This window comes from Cynocephalus volans, chromosome 12 (assembly GCF_027409185.1).
Source record: "Cynocephalus volans isolate mCynVol1 chromosome 12, mCynVol1.pri, whole genome shotgun sequence".
In the NCBI taxonomy this organism is placed as follows: Eukaryota; Metazoa; Chordata; class Mammalia; order Dermoptera; family Cynocephalidae; genus Cynocephalus; species Cynocephalus volans.
The window spans coordinates 96743407-96770348 of NC_084471.1; the positions used below are offsets into that span (position 1 = coordinate 96743407).

Consider the following 26942-nt stretch of genomic DNA (forward strand, 5'->3'; position numbering starts at 1 on the left):
GCTACTTCAAAGGATTACTGTCCATAGTTTTGAAACTGCCGTATCGATTGCCTGTTCAACCTTTAAATAGTCATAATAGAATAAAATGGGGGAAAGTTTATTTTAAAGAAAATGTTATTTAAGCTGTCAAGAATTTGTTCTGATGTCATGTTTATGTAGTTCAACATGGCTCAGTATAAAACAGTTTTAAATATCTCATGAGTCATGACATGATTTTCTTTATTCAGCAAGAACTTGCTTGACTTTTTCTCAATAAGGTAATCATGAAGTTCTGGAGTCGTTTGTGTTTGTCTCTCATTTCTCTGCTTGCTGACTTCAATTAGGTAATTCTACTTTCTTTTGGAAAATGTGTACCAAGAGGTTATTTGTGTTACAAATATTTTTTCTTTGTGCCAATAATAAGCACTTGACTACCTTTGTCCTGGATCGGAAAGATGCTATGATAACTGTTGATGATGGAATAAGGAAGCTGAAATTGCTTGATGCCAAGGGCAAAGTGTGGACTCAAGATATGATTCTTCAAGTGGATGACAAAGCTGTGAGCCTGATTGATTTAGAATCAAAGGCAAGTTTGTAAAATTTATACTATTTTATTTTCAAGAAAGCTCCACAAATATTAATCTTTACAATCAGGTTAGATTGTTTGAAAATGGGTGGAAATTTGACAAAATAAAATGTTTGCTTTGTTTATAGAATGAACTGGAGAATTTTCCTTTAAACACAATCCAGCACTGCCAAGCTGTGATGCATTCATGCAACTATGATTCAATTCTTGCCCTGGTGTGCAAAGAGCCAACCCAGAACAAGCCAGATCTTCATCTTTTCCAGTGTGATGAGATTAAGGTAAAAGAATGGTGAACTTATTTTTACTCTTTAAACAGATGTCCTGGAAGCTATTTTGATCATATGGCTATTAGGTACTAGATTTTTAGTTTCTGAGAATTTTGTTAGGAAAACAAATACATTAGTATCTTCTTTAAGGTTTCCATGCCAAGTAAAAAAGAGGAAATGAGAGTGATATTGAAAAATTAGATGCATTCTGTTTATTTTTTTTTAAAGTGCAGATAATATATTAAATTCTCATCAAGTGCGTTAGATATAATTAAAAATTGTTTCTTCAAAAATCATGCTTCATGGGCAGCAAATAATCATGCTATCTAGTTTTATTCTGCACTAATCACATAGTGTGGATTGTTGCAATGAGATGCTTAGACATTTCCCACGATATTGACTTAAATTTCACCATTTAATTATGTGACTCGAGTAATTGTTTAGGATTTATAATCCACAAGTGATATGTGAAAAATGTGGAGCATAGATACCAGTAATAACAGGCTATATCCTGAAAATTTCTATTTCAAAGTACACTGTAATTTTCAAATGATTATAATTTACGATGCTTTATTGAACCTTAGAAGTTATCTTCAACCTTGAATGTCTTTATTTCACGAGTTGATTTTTCTAAAAGGGAAATCATTTTGTGTTGCTTGATACTTTGCCAAAGCAATGATTTATAATTTTGATTATATATTATAAAATGTACACGTAACTTTTATAAAGAAATTCTGGGAGATTGGCATAAAAAGTCATTTGATCTTTTCTGTATTTCTTTGACATTAAAATTTGATGAATAATCTGAGATTGATTGTCAACCATATATTTTATAATTTTCTTCTAATTTTAATTTATGGTATAGTTGACATTCTAAAAATCTTATTTGAAAAGAGCTATGGCATATAGGTAATTTGTATATGTGATGTTCATCAGATTTTTATATAGTGCCTTTAAAGTCATAAAATAGGGTATTTCAAAAAGTTCAGGAAAAAATAGAATTAAAAGGTAATATAAATGTTTCCATGGTCGTTTTGAAGTACCCTCATATATTAAGAATTTCATAAGGTTAGATGTGTTAAACCAATAAATGTTATGTGAATATTTTGCTCAGACAATATAGTAAAATTTAATTCAAACATTTTTAAAATACAAGACTAAGTTAAAAGACATTTCAAATTTGGTGTTTATATCTGTGCTCCAAAAGTTCCCCTGGGAGCTAAAAGTTATTCATGCTAAGTACAGTTTCTGGATTTCGGTTCTGAGAATAAAGTGATTGCTTTATTTGATATGGGGTGGAAATAGTGATGAGTTCAAAATGGGTTTACTGAATATGTTTGTCCTAACTAAAAGCTCATGTACCACTAAGCAGCTACACATGTTTACTTGTTGGTGGTATATTCCACATAAGAGATACTTTTTTCCCTTGGATGATTAAAAATATAAATACAATGAGATACAATGCATCTTCTTTTTTATGGTTCATCTTGCAGTATTGTGTTTGAGTTTTAAAGTTTCTTTATTATGGGACTTCCCACAATGCTCCTGCTCACCTTTGTAGTAATATTCTTCTTAGAAATACAATGACTCTCCTGTAAGAAGTTCAGGGTTCCTAGGCATCTTCAGTTTTAATATACCATATAACAGCCTTTGACGTGATGTTTATAATGTCCTATTGAAACTAGGATGTTCTTATGGAAGTAACACTGAACTGAGATGCAGTATTCTCATTTAACTAGCAGTATGACCTTGGCTGGCCATTTTATACCAGTATTCCTCGGTTTCATTAATTAGAAGAGAAGGAGAACAGATTAGGTGACTTTTAAGTGTCCTTTCAGCCCTAAAATTTTGATTATCAGTACGTACTGTAAAAGAATATACCATATGCGTCCTTGAGAAAAACATACATAATTACAGAGAACTAGCAGGCACAAAAATAGAAGATGAATACATCTCAGCTACAATCTAAAGTACAGTAATAATCACTGGCTATAAATAAACTTTATAACCGAACATAATAAACTTCTTAGCTGCAAATCTTGCACTGATTCCCAAGAAAACCTAATCAGAAGTTCTTGTTGGAAAAGTATTGGAAAAGCTCAATATTTGCAGAAAATTAATTTTTTCCTGAAATGACAAAATAAAGTGATTATCAAAAAGTATACAACCTAGTGTTGCTATTCATCCCATGCGTATGATGGTTTTGCCTTAAACAAAGAGGGCCTCTGCTGGGACTCACTGACTTGTTCTGGTGGGTTAATGAGTGTCCAGTGGCTCTCGAGGCTAAAACAGGGAAGGAACTCCACTCTGTGTGTAGGTGGGTATACCTGCCCAGCTTATTCTTTCAGCATATGCATATCCTTTTTATCTTTGCCTTTATTCAAGGATAGCTTTTCTAAAATTAAAGGAATCAGGAATAGCTAATCTCTATAAATTGCTTCAGCTTTTAAATCCTGTCGTAACATTCATCGTTAAAAAACTGCAAGAGTCATGTTTTGAAAGCAGATTTTTTTAAAAGAAGACTTTCTTTTTACATCAAGATACTTATTGATTCAGACAAGGAACATAATCCCTTTTTCTGTTTTGACCTGCTTATCAAGACTCAGAAAAATCTATAACCTTCCAGGTAACTTGTCTCTCGTTGCAGGCAAACCTAATTAGTGAAGATATTGAAAGTGCGATCAGTGACAGCAAAGGAGGGAAACAAAAGAGGCGGCCTGAAGCCCTGAGGTAAAAACATGAAAAGAAATTAAGGGGTGGAACTGATTTATTTTTAAGTCTTTTTTACCCCCCTAAAGGTTTAGAAAAATCATTTTTGATGTAGATATGTTATTATATTTTACAGATTACAACCTGTAGTCTCAACTCACTTGCTTGCCCATGTTTGTCAATATGTGTTTTGCCCCTTCTTTTTTCTCCGTGTTTCTGGTCTTTCTCTGACATGGTTTCTCCTCTTCTCCTACTTGTGTTGGAAGTCACAGAGAGTCGTGAAAGATGAGTGGGTTTTCAGAGAAGGTAGCCTAGGGAAATACAAACTAGACGTGAGAACCGTAATCGGTCTACAGCCTTTCCAAATCACACGAGACCCAGAGACAAATTCAACCTAGTTTTCAGCTGAACTTTAATTTTTTGTATTTTTGTATTTCATATGCATTTATAATATACATGATATGGAATGGTTAGGAAATCCTTACTGCCTCTTGACATAGTTCTTTTTTGAGGTTGAAGAACTTTGTGTTATAGAAATAGGGATGGTAAAAATCCAATTTGTTTTCATCTTTTTTAGGATGATTTCCAAAGCAGATCCTGGAATACCGCCTCCACCAAGAGCCCCTGCCCCTGTACCCCCTGGGACTGTTACCCAGGTGGATGTCAGAAGTCGGGTGGCAGCCTGGTCTGCATGGGCAGCTGACCAAGGGGACTGTGAGTATTTCTAGAATTAATACTTTTTGGACGCTTAACTTTGGGTTGTGACATAGTTCTTACTTTCAAATTCTGATGCTGATTTCCAAGCTGGAAGTTAATGTTAGTTTTTAAAGATTAAATCTTAGATAAAGGAAAAGTTAGACCTTGAATACTACTAAGGTAGTTGTCTATGAGAGTTAAGACCAGCCACTTAATAAATATGGTGTTAACATTAGAGTCTTTATTTTGTTAGTGCCGAGAGGAAGTTTCACTTGACTAACAAAAAGGTGGTAATAGCTCCCTGTGCTTCAGCCTCATCTATAAAGTGGGGATAATAATTCATGGGTTGCTGTGAATCTGGAAGCTAATAGTGCCTATAACAGTACCGGGCACAGAATGGTAAGCGTAGTTTGTGCTTGTTTTCATCTTGCCAAATTGAGTTCATTTTTTTTTTTCCTGAGTTGTTTTCCATTTTATTTAGATTTCTTGCATTCTTAAAGGTATTTTCAGAGGTTTATATGTAAGTCTAGCTACCAAAGAGATGAAAGAAATCTTTGAAGCATTCATTTTTCAGAAAATAAAGTAACAGGATTATTATTTGCCTTAATTTTATAATTTTAATTTTATATTTTCAGGAATTATATAAGTTTATATTGATCCACTTTATATTTAAGAGTTGTGTTAAAAAGATTAAATAGGAGTTTATAATGTTTTCTACTTTTTGTGTACTTACGGTATTTTTGTTTTTACGGTTTTGGCTGGGGGGAGTCTGGATTTCTTTTATTTTATTTATTTATTTTTTTAGAGAGATCAAGATGATTTTTCAGGAAGTGGAGGAAGGATGAGATATTTTAAGCTTACAGACATTCTCAACAAACTTATAAAAACATATATTAAACCTAACGTAATTTACAAGAATGAGAGAATATATCTCCAGGGATTTCTGAGCTCTCATTAGATGTCTAAAATACTCTTTGCAATGTCATCTGTTGAAGTTACAGTGACATAAGGTTTTCAGAACTTGTAAATTACTGCTGGGCCAAACGGAATACAACACTTATCGCATGAGATGCTGTCTGGACCCTGGCCAATTTTTAATTGGAAAAAACCCCCCTAAAAGGAGTATCTTTCTGTTCCCTTTGAAGTCTCTGGCTGACTCAGTTTCTTTTTTTAATCCCTGAGGTATCTACCCTTGATTTCTAAAAGCAGTCTCTATAGAATAGTGGCAGTGGCACTGGGGTTCCTAGTACTCTCTCAGACCTGACAAAATCCTAGAGATACCAAATCTCCCCATGTCACTCTGCCCTTCAGATGATATTTGAGGACCTATCTGGAGTCCCTAATAACTATGTTCCAACTTCAACTTACTGCTTTCTGTAGTACACTATAGCCAAGATAGCAGCTAACTGTGTGTAAAATAGCAGCTGTTTTATATATATAAATTTCATATATATAAATTTTAATTATTTTAGAGTAGTTAACAGCTTCTAATTAAGTTTCATCAGACTATGATTTCTTCTTCTTTTTGGCAGGTGTTCCATTTGTGGGTGAAGTTAGCATAGAGGAAGCGTAGCAACACAGAGTTTTCGATATTTTTTGCAGTTCTGTGTATTGAACATCATGAGTCATGATGATGTATCATGAGTTATGTTTCCATTGGTGGTTGTACATTTCTCCTATTCTATTCATATTTTTTAAAATTTAATCTACCATGAAATATCTGTCACAACTATATGTGTTTAGTGACAGTGCTAACTGATTCATACCAGGAAGGAATTCATGATAATAACCTCATGATTAACATCCTTCTGCAGCCAACAAATCAACCTTAACATCTTGAATGCTCTTAAGACATTTATTCTTTCGTTTGCAAATTAAAGTAGGTATTTCTTTTCTTTCTTTTTTTTTAATGGGTGGCTGGCCAGTATGTATTTCTGCTTTTAAAGCATATGGCCTAAAATTTATGAGCCCAACATTGTGGGTTTTAGGCTAACTTACAACTAGAATTTTAGGAAGCACTCTACTGCCAGAACTCCCAAACCTTTATTGTAATCACAGTGTTGGGATGGACTCACATAAAAATTAGTAGCCCTGTTGCATTAAAACTTAGTTGGCTACTTTTTTTTTTTTTTTTTTTTTTTTTGACCAGTAAGGGGATCACAACCTTTGGCATGGTGTTGTCCACACCACGCTCAGCCAGTGAGCGCACTGGCCACCCCTGTATAGGATCTGAACCTGCAGCCTCGGCGCTACCAGTGCCACACTCTCCCAAGTGAGCCACGGGGCAGGCCCATAGTTGGCTACTTTTTGATAAGTAGGTCCTTAAATGCTGGTTTATATTTCTTTCTTGTGTAGGAATATTAGAGTTGTTCCCACAGGCAGCTGACACAGGGCAAAGGGACATTCCAGGGTAAATAAATCCTAAGGGTGGGAAGGGCAATACTTCGGCTCTTTCCAAGTACTTCTGTTAGTGGTGGCAAGGATGCATTTCATGGATGATGAGCACAATTTTGTGTATCCAGTGGAGGTGTTCCCTTTTGCAAATGGCACTCTTTTTTAGCCAGTTTTCATGCTTCAATTACCTATTTTGGTATTTTTTAAGGAAAAGGTTGAAAGACTTATGATTCTCCTTTCTTTAGTTGAGAAGCCAAAGCAATATCATGAGCAAGAAGAAACACCTGAGATGATGGCAGCCCGAATCGACAGAGATGTGGTAAGGAGTGCAATCATCTTTAGATCATTGGCTTTTTAAGAGGAAACAAATATTTACAAGGAAATGAAGTTGATTTAAATAAAGATGTTTTGTGGAAACTATATTTTCTCTTTCCAGTAATGGTTATGCCCTTTGAATTATTTTAGTTAGTGGACTTGGTTTTCTCTTTCTTTTTTAATGTTTTTGGTGGCTGGCTGATACAGGGATCCGAACACTTGACCTTGGTGTTACAAGGCTGTGCTCTAACCAACTGAGCTAACTAGCCAGACCCTAGTTAGTGGACTTGGGCTGTGATAGAAGAACTAGCATATTAACTAGTTTGCAAGGGAATTTAAATTTAATTTTCAGATTTAAGGGATGGTCTATTTTTTCTTTTATCATGGTTTGTAATTCATAATTGAAATATCTTTTCAATATGTTTTCTTTGCATTTATTAAGAATGTATTTTAGAATGCCAGAAAGATAAAAGTTAAAGGGCTTTTTTGAGGATAGATATATAAATTTTGATACTTTATAAAGGATGATGCTATATTTGTTTTTATTTCTTCATAGAAATGTACTTGTAGAATGGCAGTGCCCATCACATAATCATAGAATGTGATGTTAATATAATTACTTTTTATACTGTATGCATGTTCTCTGCTCATTTGGAAACAAATAATTAAAGAAATTTGAAGTTTGGAATTTAATTTTTATATCACACTATATTATCTTATACTTAAAAGTATAGAAAACCCTAATTTCTAGTCTTTTAATTGGAAGAAAAGATCAACTAAAACTATAGTGTATGAGATAATCAAAATTGTTTTAATGATTCCTCAAAGAATCCATCATTAATTCTGTTTACCATGCAGAAAATCTTATTAATGCCTATTATTATGTTAGCAATGTGCTTGTTACCACAATGTTCTATATACCTTTAATTCCATGAAATAATTTGTCAGTGCTTTATTGGAACATGTATTAGGAAAACAAAAATGCTCAATGCTCTTATAACAAAATGTTTCTTAGAACTTTCCCCCCTAATTTTGTGTGGGAGAACACTATAAGAAAATTAGAGTAATTGAAGATACTTAATAATCTGGGTAGATATTGTGAATGCTTTCTTGATGGCATTGAAAATTAAGCAAAATTAAGCTGAAGAAAAATGTAAATGTCAGATTTTAGCCACAGGTATGTTTAATTCAATTCTTTTTTTTCAGAATTAGTGATAAACTTGGAATTTGCATGTGGGGGTTGTTTCTTTCTTTTCCTTTATTTTTAACTTTATGTCCTTTACTAACAGTGTGCAGCTAAAGCAAAAATAGTTTTGCTTTGTTTTATATTTTATTCTATAATTTCTAATTCCAGCAAATCTTAAACCATATTTTGGATGACATTGAATTTTTTATCACAAAACTCCAAAAGGCAGCAGAAGCATTTTCTGAGCTTTCTAAAAGGAAGAAAACTAAGAAAAGTAAAAAGAAAGGACCAGGAGGTAAGTAGTATTTTCTTAATCTTCTGAAGACTGTTCAGAACTCCAGTGCTAGGCAGAGTTTCTGCCCTTGTGAACCGCTCAGCAAAACTCCATTGACCGTGGACCAAGTTCCCTTTTCTAGCTTTAGGGTAGCACCAGAGATATAGGCAGAGAATAAGATGAGCCCAGGGAAAAGTCCATTTTGGTTCTGAGTTGGCTATAGTGAAGAAAGACCCTAGGCTGCTCTACCTAAATCATAGAGACTCTGAGATTCAGGTAGTGACCATCTTCCTGTAGTTTTCATTAGTGATTATAAAATTAGTGTCTGTTGAAGAAAGTCATAGCTCTATTTTTCTCATATTTGGATTTATTTTATTATAAATATAGAATGTCATTATTTTGTTAAATAAAATATTTTAAAATGTCAGTGGATTTGAAATTTTAATCACAAACCTTCAAACAGTACATTCACATACAGAGTCACATACAAGCAATTTTGAAGTATGCTACAGTTCAGCTATTTAAGATAGCTTCAAAATATATAAAATTATAACTATAGAAGTAATGTTTTTACTTCCCCTACTAAAATATGTATAGATTAAAATATATAAAAAGAATAGTAAATAAAATCCCTTCCATTACAGATGACTTCCAAACCTCTCTCTAACTCATATGTATATAATAAGCATATGATCTTTAGCTTTGTCTTTCTAAATATATATATCTGGATATATCTCACTTCCACTTATTCTGAAATTAAGTATTATTGCTTCCTGGTATCTCAAACCACTTATTCCTCCTGTATTCTTTAAAAAGGATATACTCTCCTCTTGGCCACTCACATTCAAAAACCACAGATCTTCTATGACTTTATTCTCTATAGTTATAGCCAACGTCAGTTTTATTTTCTCAGTGTCTCCTGTGTCCAGTTTTTTCCCTTTTCATTTTTATAACCAGTATCTTGTTCAAGCTGTCATAATTTTCCACCCAGATTTCTAAGCAGTCTTCAAGCTTCACCTCCTTCGTGCTGTGAGAACAGACTTCTGAAAGCTCCAAGCCAGTCACTTTATTCTTCTGCTATATCATGTTAGTTCCATATTCTATTGATTTAAGTCCCAATTCCTCACCCTGCGTATCAGTGTTTCCACAGTCTAGCCTTGATCTACCTTTTCATTCTTATGTTTCTTTGCTTTTGTGTTTGTTGTGTCATGTACATACAACTTCCTTATTCCATGTTTTTGCTTATGCTGTTTTTATCTAACCATGATCTTTTCCCCACCAAATTGCCCTGGAACAAACCTTTCCATGAAAAATCTTTTAGTTATACATTTCCCCACCTCCAAACCAGGTGTAGTCTCTTCTCATAACACTTAGTTGGTACTTCTTTGTTATTTACCTGATGTATGTCTTCTATTAGATTTTAAGGCCCTTAAGTGCAGGGCTTGTAACTTACTCATTTTTATAATCTTCACTATTATTAGCACAATGACAGCACATAGAAGGGCTACAATATACAGTCATGGAAATTGAGTAATTGGTAGTGCTTAAGGGTAGAGGAGTCTATTTGAAACTTTGGATCTTAATTTGTTATAGTCAAACTATAAGATGTGGTAGAGTAACTAGGTAGCTTGTCTGGTGTGATCATCAAACTTTACTGACATATATGTGGTTTTTGGTTTATCATTTAATAAACTTTCTTGGAACTTGGCTCTCACCTACCCCTACTCTTATTCATTTCATTAGAGGGTGTTCTAACACTGCGGGCAAAACCCCCATCTTCTGATGAATTTATTGACTGTTTCCAAAAGTTTAAACATGGATTTAACCTTCTGGTAAGTGAAATTTATTTATATATAATTAGAAGAAATATATGAAAAAGATCAAATCTAGCTGGGATGTTCCTGATTAAATTAAGAGATAAAATTGTTCTTATAGGATTTTTTTGTATGTATGTTTTGATTTGCCTTTAATAAAAACACCAAATCATAAAACATGTATATCTAAGAGACTTGGTTGAAAAGCAATGACTCCTAGTTTTTTGTAAACTAACTTCTCTTGATCTCATTCTCTTCATGCTCATGAATATACTGAAAGTGAGACTCATAGTAAAGAGATGTGACTCTATGTGGGACATTTTTGAGTCTCTATCTTTTGCTTGATTACATCATATTAATATATTTGCCTGTTTTCTTAATGTTACAGGCCAAACTGAAGTCTCATATCCAGAACCCCAGTGCTGCAGATTTGGTTCATTTTCTGTTTACTCCATTAAATATGGTGAGATTTTATTAATTTAATAAAGTAATCATTCTTAGATGTTTTTCAACCCCAAGTGTCTGTCTGGATTACTTAGACAGTTTTTCTTTATTTCATTGCATGGGTACAATTTCTCTTTACATCTGTGGAAGTATTGAAAACGTGAAATTTGAGAGTTTAAAAGAACCTTAGAAATGATCTAGTTCAAACATCTTATTTTATAGATGAGGAAAGTGTTATCTCTGACAAAGCTAAGGATATGAAAAGAAATAAAGATTATTAGATATGAGTGTTTCAGAATATACTAGAATATAAATTACAGTGGCTGGAATAATGTAGACATTTTTCTCTCTCTCACAAAATAGGCTAGTCATGAGAAGTCCAGTGCTAGACTTCTATGAAGTTATTTAGAGAATTGTATTCTTTTCACTGAGGTCTTCCTCCATCTCCTGCATTGTTTCTGATTTAATTGTTTATTCATTTATGTATTTATTCAAGAAATACTAATTGAGAACCTCCTGTGTGCTTGGCATTATAGTAGCTCATCAGGAAGAAAATAGATAAAAACTCTTACCCTCTTGGAACTTATATTGTAAGTGTGGAGGGGCAGCCAATAAGCTAAATAAATGCATAAATAATACAATTTTCTGAAAATTAAATGCTGTGCAGAAAAATATAGAGCAAGGAAGGAGAACAGGGAGTGCCACAGGTCGGTGCGTGCACGTGTGTGTGTGTATGTGTATGGGATGTTACACTTTTTAAATAGGGTTGGTTAAGGCAGCCTCACTGAGAAAATGTCGGAGTAAAGAAAGTAAGGAATGAGACATGCAAATTTCTGAAGGAAGAGAATTCCAGACAGAGCTGCTAATGAAAAAGATCTGAGGTGGTCCCATGCAAAGCATGCCTTGGAATTAGTAGGTATTGTGACTTGAACAGAACGAGGGAGGAAAAGATTAGAAGGAGATGAGATCAGCAAGGTAACAGGAGGACACATCTTTTTGGTCCTTATAGAGGCTTGTGAGACCTTTGACAAAGAGGGTTTTTAGCAGAAAAGAATTGCTCTGGTTACAATGTATAGAAATTTGGGGGAAGAAGGGGATAGAGTGGCTATTAAAATAATCTAGATGGGAGATTGTGGTGCTTGGACCAGGTAGCACTGGAGGTGGTGAGAAGTCTGATCTGGTTATAGATTTGCTGGTAGATTGGGTGTGCTGTGCAAGAGCCAAGGATGCCTTCAAGGTTTTTGCTCTAAAACTGGCAGGATGGAATCATCATTAACTAAGATGGGGAAGACTGTGGGTAGAACAGATTTTTGGAGGAAGATGAGGAATTCAGTTTTAGACATGTCGAAATTGAGTTGTGTCCAGATGGGGAAATCTGAATAGATAGATGAATATACGAATTTGGAGTTCAGTGGAGAAATCGGGCCTAGCAATGTATTTTTGAGAATCATCTGTATATGGAAGCAACTTAAAGCCATGAAATTGGATGATATCACTGAGGTAGTGATTGTAAAGAGGTTGAGCCCTGGCTATTTTCAATGTTAGGAGAGTGGGAATAACCAGCAAAGAAAATTGAGAAGAGGCAGTAAAGGAGGAGAAGGAAAACAAAGAGGTTGTGATATTCTGGAAGACAAACGAAGAAAATGTTTCCAGGAGGAGCAATTGAATACCTGTGTCAAATATCTCTATGGCAGAAGCTGGTTTTCCTCCATGTCCTTGTAACAGCCATAGAAAGGCAAAGAAAGTGCAGGGAAAGAACTTTCCCTGTAAGGAGGTGGCTCCAAATTAAACAGATGATTTCTGCCATTATTCAATTGGCATGAACTTCCTCATAGGGCCATTCCTAACTGCAAAGGAATATAGTCTCCATCTGGATAGGTATTTTCCATCTAAAATGTAGGAGCTTCTTTTTTAGAAGTAAAGGAGGGAGAGGACAATGGATACCAGGGAAAAATTAGCAGCCTGTTGTGCGCCAGGTTTGGTTATATGCACATAATACAATTTTCCCCAGAAATCTCCCTTCTCATACATGTATTTTTTACATGAGTTATAATTACTAAAGCTAACAAAATGATGTATTGGGAATAATTCTCTTTGTGAATGAGCTGGATGGTTTTATTAGTTTATTTAGCAAAATATTATATATACCACTTGTGTCATAGGCCAGGACCAGATCCATATCTTCACTTTGTAGATTTTCAGTATCCAGGTATGCTCTTTCCTTATATGTTTAATGAAATAGGTACATTCATATACTTTCCTTCCCATTTTATATTTCTTATATTTGCATATAGTATAATAGCAATTTTTCCAAGCTGCCATTGTGTACAATCATCTTGTCTTACAGGACAGCTGGGAGAAGTAGATGGCATAATATTTAAAAGTACACACAGAAAAGTGCTGCGGTTTGGGAAAACCATGGCAGCAGAAAGCAGATGGAATAGTTGTTTGTTTTACACACAGATCCCAAAAGAGAGTGGGTGACAAGGCACCCTTTTCTGCAATTTTACAAATTTGATAGGACATTCCCCTTTTCGTAGGGGAAGACAAGTGAGAGAGGAGTAGAAAGAAGGCAGAATCTCTTTCTTTTAAATATTTCCAGGATGAAAGAGTTTTCTGTTTTAAGGGATAAGGCAGGTATGCATGGACTGGTTGTAAATGGTTCACCCTATCAAAAGAACAAATGGTTATTTTATAGACCGATAGTAGCAGTTATGAGAATTGTTAGTGACGTGTGATTGCTCTATGTATTATTTCTGTGATTTTTTTTTTAGAATAAGAATAGCAACCATATGAGGCAGCTAAATTTTACTAATTTTGATTGAGAGCGTGTGAAGATTATAGTAATTGAGTTCTTTAGTATTTATCAAAAATGGAGCATATTCAACATATCTCATAGATTTTACTTGAATATCAGAAAAAATGAAAGAGAATCCAAGTAACAGAAAGGGATAAGTTTCATCTTTCTTTTCCCAGGGGTCACTAGACAAGACCTGAAGCAGAATATGAAATGAGTATTGCTTTACAAACATAGGGAAGTAAGTAACACTATCAGCATGAATGTCAAAGCTGAGCAGTAAGAGATTAGAAGATGAAAGTTCAAGACTGCATCAATAACTTATGAACACTTCCGTGTGTTGTTGCTATTTATAGAGCATCAGATTTCTCCTTGTCTAGTTATTGTTGAATAATTTTTGCTATATAAGCTCTTTTAAAAATTAAATCAAGGCCATACATATGCAAAGAAACCGATACTAGCTCATTAACAAAATTTGTATTCTTTATTCTTTAACACCTTTGATACTATCTTAGTTTGAGTGTTGGGAAGTGTTGTTTATAAAGCAGTCCCTGCCGCCACCTCTTATTCTTTTCACGCTCTTTCCCAGATCCTAAGTGGATGTCTAGTTATTACACAAAGTAGAGCCGTGAAATGATAGGACTGGTCTCCCTAACATACACAAAGTCGTCTTTGTGATCAGACTATGTATCTGAAAATATTGATTTATTTTATCTTTGCCTCTCTCAAAAATAATTCCTTCATAATGGTCTCCCAAATCAAAATACTTTTGTTGCTCTGTTTAATGTTCTCCCCACAGGGCCCCAGTCATTTTACTTGGACAAGGGAGATGGGAAGGAATATTTCTTCAGGGTCTCCTACTGGCCAGACAAAATTTAGTAGCTTTAAACCCTGTGGGTCCTTCCCCTCTACCCTCAGCATGTCCACTCAGCATACCCACGGCACACATGCCTGCTCACATTCCTGAGAGGGAACTATGGCCTTTATTTACCTTTCTTTTATTCCATTTCTTCTTCCCTCTGTTAAAACAAGGATTTTAATATTCCTCTACTGCTTTACTTTACTCTCCTACGTTTCCCTCATAGTCATTAGTCCGTATTTATTGGAAATGCTTGTAGGGCTTGGAAGTTGAAAATTACTGTGCCAGGTAGTCAAGGTAGGTTTTGTTCTCAGGTAAGAGTCAGCCTACCTCCTTCTTTAGCTGTCTTTTCTTTATTGTCATTCATTCCCCTAACACTGTATCTTCTGCACTTCAAAATCAAGTCAGCCTAAGTCTAAGTCCTCAAGGAGAGGAAATTGAAAACTAAGCCGTGGTGTTACAAATATGTATAGTTGTTTTGAGGACACTGGGTGTAGAGTGGGGGGTGGCACATCGGAGTTACCCAGTGAGGTTAAGAAAGGCTTCCCAGAAGTGGTACTGGAGTGGAGTTCTTAGTGATGAAGGGAGGGCCTTCTGGGGAACTGGGAGCTGCATGTGCAGATACACAGAGGCCTAAAGCAGCATAGCATGGGCAGCACCCCTGGAGTACTGGGGAGATCTTGACTCTTGGTCTGCAGCCATTTGAAAAATCTTTCTTCTTGTGCCACATCTCTGAGAAAGTGAGATTTTTATAAAAGGGACCTGGTTCTGCTTTAGGAGATAACCACCATTCTTTAGCCAGGAAATAGCTCCTGAGAAGTAAATTTGGAGCAGTTTTCAGACATGCACTTATCACCTTTTTTTTTTTATCAGAGAGGTGCACCTGTTTATTTGTTTCTGCTAGCCCTTAAATTATCCATACGAAATCAGGGAAATTTCCTAGAATTAAATCTGGGGTAAAATGCCATAGATTCAGAGAACCAGTTCTCATTCTTCTCTTACCATTCTCCCTGGATCCTTTATTCTTGTATGTTGGCATAGACACCGCCATAGCCTGCTAATTTGAGCCTTGTTTCTCTTGATAGTATTCATTTCTGAAACCATATTTTTCAAGTTTGGCATAATAGATTTGCCAGTGGAGATACATATACTAAAAAAACAAAACAAAAAACAGAGATAGTTCAATCACCTTACTTAGAATTCTTGCATAGCAGTTAGTATTTTCCAGGGAAAGTACAGTCATAGCAGCCAATAGGCAGATACTGTGAAAGTTGTTAAACTGTTAACTTTCATTTTAGATTTTAAGGAACTGTTGGGCTGGACAAGTTGATTTGGTAAGCTGTGTTTCATTCAGTAGTGCATTGCACAATGTCAAAATTTGAGTATATAAAAGCAGTGCTTTTTTCTGGCACGGGTTTTTGTCTACATATTTTGAAAATACAAAAATAATGGCCATCTTGCAAAAAATGATTTATTATCATTTCAGGTGGTACAGGCAACAGGAGGTCCTGAACTAGCCAGTTCAGTACTCAGTCCCCTATTGACTAAGGACACAATTGATTTCTTAAGTCATACTGTCCATAGCGATGAACGGCTGCTGTGGATATCATTGGGAGAAACTTGGATGAAAGCCAGGTAAGCATCTATGAGTTTAGCATTTAATTCCTGTAATGCTTTACATATTGTTCTTTGTTTATCACATGGATCTAACAAGAAATTTCTTTAACCTTTTATGTATGAAGAACTAGGTGTTATAGGTTGAAAAAACCTTAAAAAGCTAGAAACCTTAAAAAGCTAGAGGAGATAGAAGTATATACGATATAAAGCATGATAAATGCCAGGAGAGAGTTATAAGCAAAATGAAGTCAGGAAGAGGATTTAGAGAGGAGGGTAGTTAGTGTTCAAGGAAGAGCTGGTGTTTAAAATCAACAGTTAAAAATACTAGTGGGTATATGTATATATACATATACATTTGCATACATATATGTAATGTGTACACACACGTATTTATAGATAGTATTTCCTATGTACTCTCCCATGCACTTTACATAGGTAGAGTTATTATCCCTATTTTACAGATGAGGAAAGTGAGGCACAGAGAGGTTATATTTGTCTAAAGTCACACATGTGTGTGACGGAGCAGGGATATGAACCTAGGCCATCTGGCTCTGGAGTCATTGTTTATATTTGCTAAACTGCCTTTCAGCAGGAGGGGTAGGATTTCCACAAATACATAGCAGGGAAAGGGCCTTTCCAGTAGAGGGAGAAGCACAAGTGAAGGCAGGAAGCAGGAATGTCAAGAGAGTGAAGTATGAATACGGGTTTAGCTGGAATACGGACTTTGAGTAGTGGATGGTCATGGAGAAGGTGTGGGGAGGAATGGTGTTAAATGAGGCACACAGAGATGAACAGGGCTGGCTGGTGAAGGCTGCCAATGCCAGCTAAGGGGTGAGAGCATGGTTCTGCATGCTGTGGAGAACCAATAACTTAATGAATAGGAGTGTGACTTAATCACATATATATTTTAGAAGCAACAGTCTGGTAGCTGAGTCTAGCAAGCACAAGGACAAAAGTAAAAAGCAGAGAGGCATCTTGGGATGTTATTGCTATAGTAGAGGTAGTTTCTTATTAATCAGTATTTTCAAGAATTGGAACAGTCGCAATGGGATTGAAAGGAGGAATAGATAATTTTAAGAACCATGCTTTTGTTAATAAAGTAATGTGGAAGACAGATCATTAATGATTGCAATGCTGATGCTTGCTGAACAAGGCAAGTTAAAAAATTTCTAATTTCATGATATGTGAATAAATAATTTTTGCTCTACTCATTTATCCAAATCTTTTTATTTCTCTCATTAGTTAAAGTAAATCATTCATTATGATCACTTAGAAATTTGTCTTCCTAATGCTTTTGAATGGGCTAACCTCTAAGTCCTGACCAATTTATAAGTTTTTTTCTCTCTTTTTTCTCTTGTAATACATAAAGACCATTCCCCCAATTTTTTTTTTTTTTTGGGTGGCTCGCCAATATGGGGATCTGAACCCTTGACCCCTGAGTTGTTATCAGTACCACACTCTAGCAAGTGAACTAACAGCTAGCCCCCACTTACTTTTTGGACTCTGGCAACTGCTTGTGTTGGAATGTAGTTCAGATTGAATAGTTTATCAAGCAGAACATTCTTTGAAAGCATGGCAGTTCCTGCTTTTATGTTGAAAACATTATTTAAATTTATTTATTTAGATTATTTATGTATTAATATATCATACTATAAACTATATCATACTAGTTTTTATATGTCATACTATGTAAAAACTAGTTAAATAGATTTCTTAAATCTATAAGATTTATGTAGATTATGATTTTATGATAAACCTAGGTGGGATCTTTTAATTTTTTTCATGAAGCTCATTAAATTTATCAGGTCTCATAGTACAAAAATAGCTCAGGCTCTTTAGTTTCTTTGTTTTGTGTCCTACCTCCAAATGAGAAAATTAATGATTATTTTAAAAACTTTATGAAAAGGAAATGTATTTTTAGTTCTTAACATGAGAAAAGATTCATTTCAGATCCTGATTGTTAAGAGTATTAGGAAATGAATGTACTAATTTAAAAACTTGTAAAGATGAAAAGAATCATGGAGGTACATAATAATCTGAATAAAATGTCTCATTTCATCATAGTAGAAATATAACATGAAGAATTAAATCACATATGAAAGATAAAGCAACATAATATAGCAAAAATTAAGCCATAATTTTTATCCTAGTTATTTTTGTAGTTCATGAGTCATTAGGAGCTTGTAAAAATAAGTCTCAGAGTTATTAAATGATGAATGGATTATGATTATGGATTAGTCGACTTTACTGATTAAAATAGAGCTGTTACATTGAATTTATAAAATTGGTTATCTGTTTCATTTTAGGGGAATTCATAATTTAAAAAATCGTAAACCTTAAGGACATGCTAGATGGTTTCTCTTTTGAAAGATATATCTAATATCAGGAGATTTCACAGTGATGGGAGGGGAGTGAAGGGAAAGAGGAGAGTCTGAAACCACTTTAAATGTTAGAGAAATTTTGGGCCTGCCCCATGGCTGACTCGGGAGAGTGCGGCGCTGGGAGCGCCGAGGCCCTGGGTTCGGATCCTATTTAAAAACCTCCATCCATGTAAAAAGTTGACTTCAATGGAGAATTGAGGCAATGTAGTGAAAACATAATATGCGGCAGAATTCAATCTTCCTTTCATCTTACTGGTGTTGAATACGAGTATAAACATTTTTGCTTTTCTTTTTTGGGTAGATGGAGGGCAGATTAAGTATATGTTGCTTTTGTTATTTATTTATTTATTTATTTATTTATTTATTTATTTATTTATTTATTTATTTATTTACTTTACTTACTTACTTACTTACTTACTTACTTACTTTACTTACTTACTTACTTACTTACTTACTTACTTACTTACTTACTTACTTACTTACTTACTTACTTACTTACTTTACTTACTTACTTACTTACTTACTTACTTTACTTACTTACTTACTTTACTTACTTACTTACTTTACTTACTTACTTACTTACTTTACTTACTTACTTACTTACTTACTTACTTACTTACTTACTTTACTTACTTACTTACTTACTTACTTACTTTACTTACTTTACTTACTTACTTTACTTACTTACTTACTTACTTACTTACTTACTTACTTACTTACTTTACTTACTTACTTACTTACTTACTTACTTACTTACTTACTTACTTACTTACTTACTTTACTTACTTACTTTACTTACTTACTTTACTTACTTACTTACTTACTTACTTACTTACTTACTTACTTACTTACTTACTTACTTACTTTACTTTACTTTACTTTACTTTACTTACCTGGATACATTTCTTAATTTTGTTGTTTATATGTGCCTTGATGTCCTCCTACAGAGCAGAGTGGCCAAAAGAACAATTTATTCCACCATATGTTCCACGGTTCCGCAGTGGTTGGGAGCCCCCAATGCTGAACTTCACGGGAGCGCCGTTGGAACAAGATCTTTTTCAGCTGGCTGAGTCTGTGGCAAATGTAGCACAACATCAGCGCAAACAAGAAGTAAAAAGATTATCCAATGAGGTAAAGTTTTAACATCACCTTTTGCAGATAGTGCAGTTATCTGTGCATTCTCTCGTAATTCTGATGGTTAGTTCTCATTTATTGATCTGAAGATTGTTCTAGAATCAGTGACTGAATGTTACCCTCTATGCTGCCCTGAGTTGCCTCTCTCTCTTACTTCGTCATTTTTGTGACAGTTGTTCTGTTCCCCTATGAAACCCAACCCGAGCCCATATCATTCTCCTGTACAGCCTGTCAGCCCTCACTCCTACCTGTGCTGCCACTGCCCCCTAACCCTGGGGATCCTGGTGGTCCTAAGTCTCTTGGAATGTGTGCTTTCTCTCCTTGTCAGGGAATTGCCCTACTGCCACTTGGCTTATTTCTTTCCATTTTCCTCTCCTACTGTCAGACCCTTGAGTGACCATTCCCTGAACCTACATCCTCTGAGTTTGTCCCAAGCAGCTCTTCTCTGAGCATCCCAAATTCATTCTTTCTTTCTTTTTTGCCTACTTCTAAATCTCTGGAGTCCGATCAGCCTGTCTAGAGGACCAAAGCTTTTTCTAGGCTTCAGTGCTCAGGCTCAAATGATTATTTATAACTCTGTTACATCCTGAGCAGATCATAAAATTTATTTTATCTTTAAAGTATTTAGTAAGCTTTAGAGTATAACCTATTTGGGGAGCAAGTTGAGGGACTGAAATTGGTCATATCTTGTCACATTCCTTAAAAAGAACTCTTACATGACTCTTCTTGTTCAATTGGAAAAGAAAATTGAAGATTGATTAAAGCTGAACCAAATACAGATAGGATGACCAGAACCTGAGGAATTAGATGAATGAGGTCTGGTTTGAAGAAGAAACAGTAAATGATGACTAGATCCTCCTGATGTTCTATTCATTTCCTTTATTTAATTCCTTGATTAATTTTCTCAGACTACCATAGGTATTTATAAAGTGGCAAACATGATGCATGATGTGAAGGAATGAACTAGCAAACCACAGTAAATTACATCCTGTGACCATTTTTAAGGAGAAATATTTATCTAAATTAAATTTCTTTAAATTGTTCCCTTGGGGGACTATTCTTTGGACAACAACAATATTATTACAGAAGATTGGTTAAATTCCTGAAACTTTCAAAATAAGGCAAATTTACTGCTTTGAAATTAGACATTTTCTAATGTAATTGTTTTCTCCTCTGGCTGCATATAAAGGAAGAGGTGGATTCCATACCTGCTCTTCCCTCTAAATGAGTAATGATGAAGATGACCTCACTGCTCTGAGAATTGGTTGGCAAACACATGTCCCTACCTGTATTCTACAGTTCAAGCTTTATCACTATGAATTTTCTTCCCATGTAGAGGGCAACTTTTCTAGAGGAAGTAAAAAATGTAATCAAACATAAATTATGATACACTTGATGTTCCTATAGTTACAGCTATATTTTCAAATCGTAAAAATTTTTAGATTATAGTTTTTACATCTTAAATAAGAAAATATACCCACTTTATCATGTATGCCACAGAAATTCACTTCTGTGAGTTCGTTTTCAATTTGTGTATTTAAGAAGAGAGTAATGTGTTCTGTGCTTCTAGTATATGTTTGTCTATTCTCACCAAATAAGTAATTTTAAAAGAGGAATTATTGAGAATCCTTCCTTGTAATGAGTTATCATTTTCCTGTTGTAAACTATTTCCCATTTTATGGCTTAAGTAGTTATTCAGAGGTTTTTTTAAAAAAATGAAATGAAAAACACATGTTAGCAGTTCTAGGGGATTTTATGCCTTGAGATTTTGTTGGAAAAGAGCCAAGCAATGGTGATTTAAAATGCATAAAAATGTAATCATTCCTAGAAGAGAGATTTTATTATACTTTATTGCTTCTATAATAAATACATTTACAACAAGACTTGGGTAATTCAGGATGTGGTGATTTTGTTTGGAATTAAAAGGTGTAGGTGGTGTGGGTGGCAGTACTCAGCTTCTGTACTTCCTTGAATCAACAGCAGCCCTAACCAAGGTTGTGTAGTCGTCACAGTCAGTCATTTGTCATCATCTTTCTCCTCCCTTCCAGAATGCCCAATAACTCTCAAGACCCAATGACTTCATACTGGCTGACCTCACTCTTATTATGTTTGGAGCTAGGTGAAAGGTGTGGGTGACTCTAACAGTTTCTTGCACTCCACCCTTTAGTAAAGGCCTTTAATAAAAAATCACCCAACCAAATTTAGTGCCTTACTCTCTTCTAGGGAAATGATACACTGAATTAGTTGAGCTCAGTTATTTAAATGGCTGAGAATTTTTTATTTGTATTTGTGTGTAAGTGCAGTATCCCCGATGTACCTTCCAGAGGAATAATATAATGTGGGCATTTTGACATCAACACTGGCCCACTGGGTGTTGGGCTGCAACCGCACCACTTGCTATAGCAATTGCTAGGGTGAAAGGAGGCCACACCAAATGGCGGCTGTTTAAGTTCCCCACCCGCATGGTCCACACAAGATGGCGCCTAGAGGAAGCAAAGAGGGAGTGTCACTTTTAGTTCCGCAAAAAGTTTTATTGGTAGTTGCGCTTTTCCGCGCTCATGATCAGTAGGCTGAGCATAGGAAAGTAAGGCACATGCACATGTGACCTTTCCAGTGATTGGCTCTCAGTGTGGAAATCCCCGCTTGCTTAGATATAAATACAAGTGCTTAAAAGGCAATAAACAGAACTGCTTGACAGAACCCCCGCCACATCTAGGCGGGCAGTGTATAAACCCACCTTCGGGGATCTTTCTTTGGCTTATGCGGCAGAGGGTAACTTATCTGGTCCTGCCTGGGGAGGATAGGGAGTCAGCCGGGGATCACTCGGTGGCCACAGCCAGGGAAATCCGGAGCCCGGGCCTGGCTGACCAGGAGAGCACCCCGACAACTGGGGACACATCACCTACTCTAAACCAGCCCTACTCCTGCCAACTTTGTCATTAGAATTAATTGTAGTAACCATGTGTGCAAGACTCTTGTGAAACATCCCCAATTTCAAATATTTTGCCACACCAAATTCATAAACAGTAGAAATACCCAAGGAATTCTAATACTTCAGTGTTTACCATGCTTCTGTCATACTTCATTTTACATAAGGAAATAATATAAAATCTTTAGGTAATGTTTTTTGTTTGTTTGCTTTTCTCCCAACTGAGCATGTAGCCTAAAACCATGCTGCTCAGTGGGACCCGGAGGCCTTAATTTTCCCCCTTGGTAGCACCAAGTAGATTCATGTCTGAATTGTGTTAACTGCAAGAAAGAAACAACTCCAGAGTTGTCTTATCCTGGACTCTTGACTATCAAGATCAATATATTTGTGCCTTTCTGTGTTTCCCTTAACAGTAAATCTGATAATAATGCTGCCATTTTCTAAAAATTAAAAATACTGTTCTTATACAATTTTAAAATGAGAAAAATGCAAAGGTGGTATGATTTTAATGCATAGAGTTCAGATGAGTTTCATGTGACATTATTTACTTTGCTAGGGTGGTGAAGGTCTGTTTCCTAAACACAGAGAGCAAAGGTTAAAGGGGTTTTCCCCCACCAATTTTATTTTATACAAGCTGTTAAAGTCTAATAACAAAATCACCTGTTACTAAAATTCCTAATAAAGGAATTTAATGCTTTTATACTTTAGCCTTTGCACTAATGACTTTCTTATTATAAACAGATCTTTGACAAAAATTTATCACTCCCATTTCATAATTTATTAACATAATGGCCAATCACTTGAAAATGAAAACTGATCACAGTACAGTAGAGGGGTCTTGTTCACTGACCTGAGTATTCACTCATTCAAATAGTATTTGGTGATTCTTTAATCTGTCCTGCTCTGTCTTTCAGCATTCCAGTGCATCAGAATATTCTCCAGCTGATGACTATGCATTCAATAACAACATTTATGCAAGAGGGACTCATCGGGACCAAGGGGAAGCCGCTGTTACTTTTAAGCCAACTCCTAATCGCTATGTAGATAGGTAATATTTAATGGGTGCCATTTGGAGAGCTATGGATAACTGTCTCCGATTTAATTCTAGTAGAGTTAACAGTCTCTGTATTGTCTACTACTACTTTAAACTCTCCATCTGTTAATTATTTGATAAAGTTTCAGTTGTCCCTAGCTTTAATGAGCAAAAGATGTCTGGACCTCCAGTCTGTAATTCCCACATAGTGCAAATGCATTTGGATGACTTGCTCTTTTTAAAAGATACTTCTGACAAAATCTGTGCATTAAGAAGGAAGAATTGTTTTGAAATTCTCCATCAGTTTGTACCAGATGGTCTCTAAGGATCTTTCCGGCTCTGTAACTTTTAAAGGAAACAATTTCCATCTTTCTCTTCACCCAACAAAAACAAATAGGTCTTCCTTTAGATAGAAATATTTAAACTAAATATTTAAATAGAGTCAATGCCTTATTTGTCATTCTTGCTTTTTCCTATTATTATATATTTTTTTAGTTTTCAGTTTTACATTTCATTGATTTTCCTATATTTTCACTCTTATAAATTTAACATAGGCAGAGGTGGAGAATTGAGATTGAGAACAAATAAAGGAACCAGAACAGGTTAACTTTTTGTTTCAGTCTTGTTTTCCAGCAAGTGAGGTTTACAAAGAGAACAACCAATATAGACAAGAGAAAGAAAAGGAGATGAAATATTGGTAACGAGGATACAAGAGGAGGAGGATTCAGATGCAGTGGGTAGAGAACTTGTCCTAGTACTTCCCTACCTTCAAGTCTCTATTACCATAAGTGCTTCATGCCCTTTATTTCTTGTCAATATACTCTTTTCTTAATAAAATTTGAGGATAGTGGAATTTAAAATTCTTGTTTTTTGTCATGGATGATGACAGAAGTAATGCTTAAGTAATGGTGTAGAAATTACACAGATTTTACTGTAAGGGAACCAGTAACAAATTAAATTGAGTCTAAGGAAAAGTCAGCAATGAATAACATATTTTGAAAATACCAACATATGAAAATTAGTTTCAATTATAGAATTATTTTTTAGTGGATATAGGTGAAAGTCAATTTGAAGCTTAAACATTATTTCTTCGAGATTCTTCTTGACTAACTTACTACTCATCCTAAAATTTTCTTTTTCATTTCCTTCTACCTTAGATGTCAGTGTTCTAGAACTCATTTCAGATTAGTAATTCTTACCTCTTCTTTTTGTTTTATTACTTCAGTAAGTCTAGATACTTAGCTTTGTAAAACCACTTGAGTTTGAGTACATTTTTCAGATGTGTTCAGAGTTATAGTACATATTGTTGCTAGAAAATTTTTTTATCATGTTCTATTTTAAGACCACATCTAGCACATTGTGGTCACTCAGAGTAGATTTATTTGACTGATTTGATGACTAAATAAGTGCATGATAGTGTATCCAACATTTCATTGTCATCACCTTCCTGTACTTCACTTGAAAATCTATAAGGTATAGCATTACTGATGAAATAACATCTGCCATTTATTTTGAGCAGCTTACCGCAAAGTTTCTTAAACATTTACCTTGATCTTTATGATCTTTATAGAATATCAAGGAAGTGTACCTTTGATTTATTGATTTAGTTATGTCTTTGTATCCTACCTACTTCCCAAATGGTTTCAGGCTGCTCACTTAAATTGTATGCAGTAAAAATAATGTTATTATTAAAAATTAAATAATGAAATAAAATACAAAGTTAAGAAATCAAGAATGAAGATGTGAATTAAAGATTATGAAGTACATAAACTGTTGGTTGACACTGTGACTGAATTTCAGATTTGTCTTTGAGATTCCTGGATGTCAGAGCAAAAAGAGAACCAAACCTTTGCTATTATTAGGAAAATGAAGAAGTATATATCAGTTCATTGGGATTAACAATGCTTTTCCTACTACTAAATTCTCATAATTATTTGTTTCCTGGAACTCACGGACGGGATAGGTGACGTTAGGGATGCTATTTTTAACAATATTTTTTTCCTCATTCAGAGAAGGCTGTGGTGAATTTCATAAGGCTTCATAAATGTTAGTAACATTTGATAAATAAGAAACTTAAATGGAAATTCCATGAAGGGATAGGTCTTAGGGTGGTCAAAATTTAGCTAGAGAAAGAACTGTTAAGAAATACATTGAGTGGTGTGTAGATTGTGTGTCTCAGTTGTCCTTGTGGAACCCATCTCTCAGCTCGGTTTAATGGGAGCTGGGACAGTGGTTGACAGATACTTGGATCACTGATATTCTATTTTGCTAGGATAATTTGTCATCATTATTGCAAAAACTGTCTGAATGTTCTGGTCTGATGAGAAATGCACAAAGATTTAGAATTTGTTTTTATAATTATTATTATTAACCTTAAACTCTATTTCATGCCAAGAATGCAGTAAGTATCGTATGAAGTATATTCACTGTTCAGTAAAATTGCCATGTCATTAAGTAGGCCATTTGTTGAAGTTAAAGTCCTCACCTTTGAGAGATTATGGTTTACTGCTATTCAGAGGTAATTCGTGTTTTAGAGAAGTTCTCAGATTATTGCTGTCTCCACATCTGCTGTCTATCAAATGGCATATGTATTATTCCAAGTCAGAAACAGAGACCATACATTTCTCTTAAGAAACTTTGGTACTTCTGAAAAATTGCCAATTGTGATTTTCTGATTGAGAATTATGATCAGTGTCATATCCAGTTTTAATCTATAGAGAGCAAGAAACCATAAACCATGAAGATTTGTAAATTTGACAGCATTTTATAAGTGCATACTGGGCAAACACTTCTAAGGCACGCAGGATAACAAAGACTTCAAAGACAACTGCAGCAAATTTTTCTTTTTAACTCATTGATTTTGTTACTCCATGCTAATGTCCCAGTGGCCGAGAGTTATTCTACTCTTTGTTATGGTACACTCAAGTCTCCATTATTAGTAATAATTATTTTCCAGATCATAGGAGAGAGGAACATGGGGGAAGAGAGAAAGATAGAAAATTGAAATACTGTTTGTCTGACTTTTGGGGAGGTTGAATTTCTTATCCCCCAAATTAAATCTTAATCGAATGTGAATATATAAAGTAGATCAAAATAGAGCTATTCCAGTAGTCATGGGGGTGGGAAGCCCAGTAGTTGGCTACAATTTCACTTTTCTCACGAGTCCTTCCCCCCCTCCCCCCAAATATACCAAAAATAGCCAGTAGGTACCACAGCTTACAGGTCATCTTTTTTCTTTTTCCTGTCTCCCTTCTCCAAAGGAGTCACTATCTAGGAGGTAGCAAATACCTATGATGACAGGATATGTTAGTCTGCAACTGTCCTGCATGCCCTGGTATATAACGCAACATTCCAAAAGAATTTGGTAGGCAGCAAAAAAATGGCCACTTGACAGGGGAAGGATGACTAACATCTTTAATCCCTTTCTGCTTTTTCTTTTGTAGAGGTGAGTGAGGAAATGTGGAAACATAAATAGAAGAGAAGATTAGGGAGTAAAATTAATAAAGAGTTACAGTTATTATTGAAATGT

At 35.0% G+C, this 26942-nt stretch overlaps 1 protein-coding gene across 4 annotated transcripts in view; it reads left to right on the forward strand.

Moving 5' to 3' along the window:
• Nucleotides 1-26942, forward strand: part of EPS8 (EGFR pathway substrate 8, signaling adaptor) — a 169092-nt gene that overhangs the window by 121377 nt on the left and 20773 nt on the right. For all 4 annotated transcript variants that reach the window (XM_063074686.1, XM_063074687.1, XM_063074684.1 and 1 more), the window contains 11 exons: nucleotides 404-565; nucleotides 694-843; nucleotides 3479-3561; nucleotides 4118-4254; nucleotides 6876-6949; nucleotides 8300-8426; nucleotides 10149-10237; nucleotides 10608-10682; nucleotides 15806-15954; nucleotides 19265-19448; nucleotides 23295-23428. In XM_063074686.1, coding sequence (XP_062930756.1) covers nucleotides 404-565; nucleotides 694-843; nucleotides 3479-3561; nucleotides 4118-4254; nucleotides 6876-6949; nucleotides 8300-8426; nucleotides 10149-10237; nucleotides 10608-10682; nucleotides 15806-15954; nucleotides 19265-19448; nucleotides 23295-23428 — 1364 coding nt within the window. The remainder of the gene's footprint in view (nucleotides 1-403; nucleotides 566-693; nucleotides 844-3478; nucleotides 3562-4117; nucleotides 4255-6875; nucleotides 6950-8299; nucleotides 8427-10148; nucleotides 10238-10607; nucleotides 10683-15805; nucleotides 15955-19264; nucleotides 19449-23294; nucleotides 23429-26942) is intronic.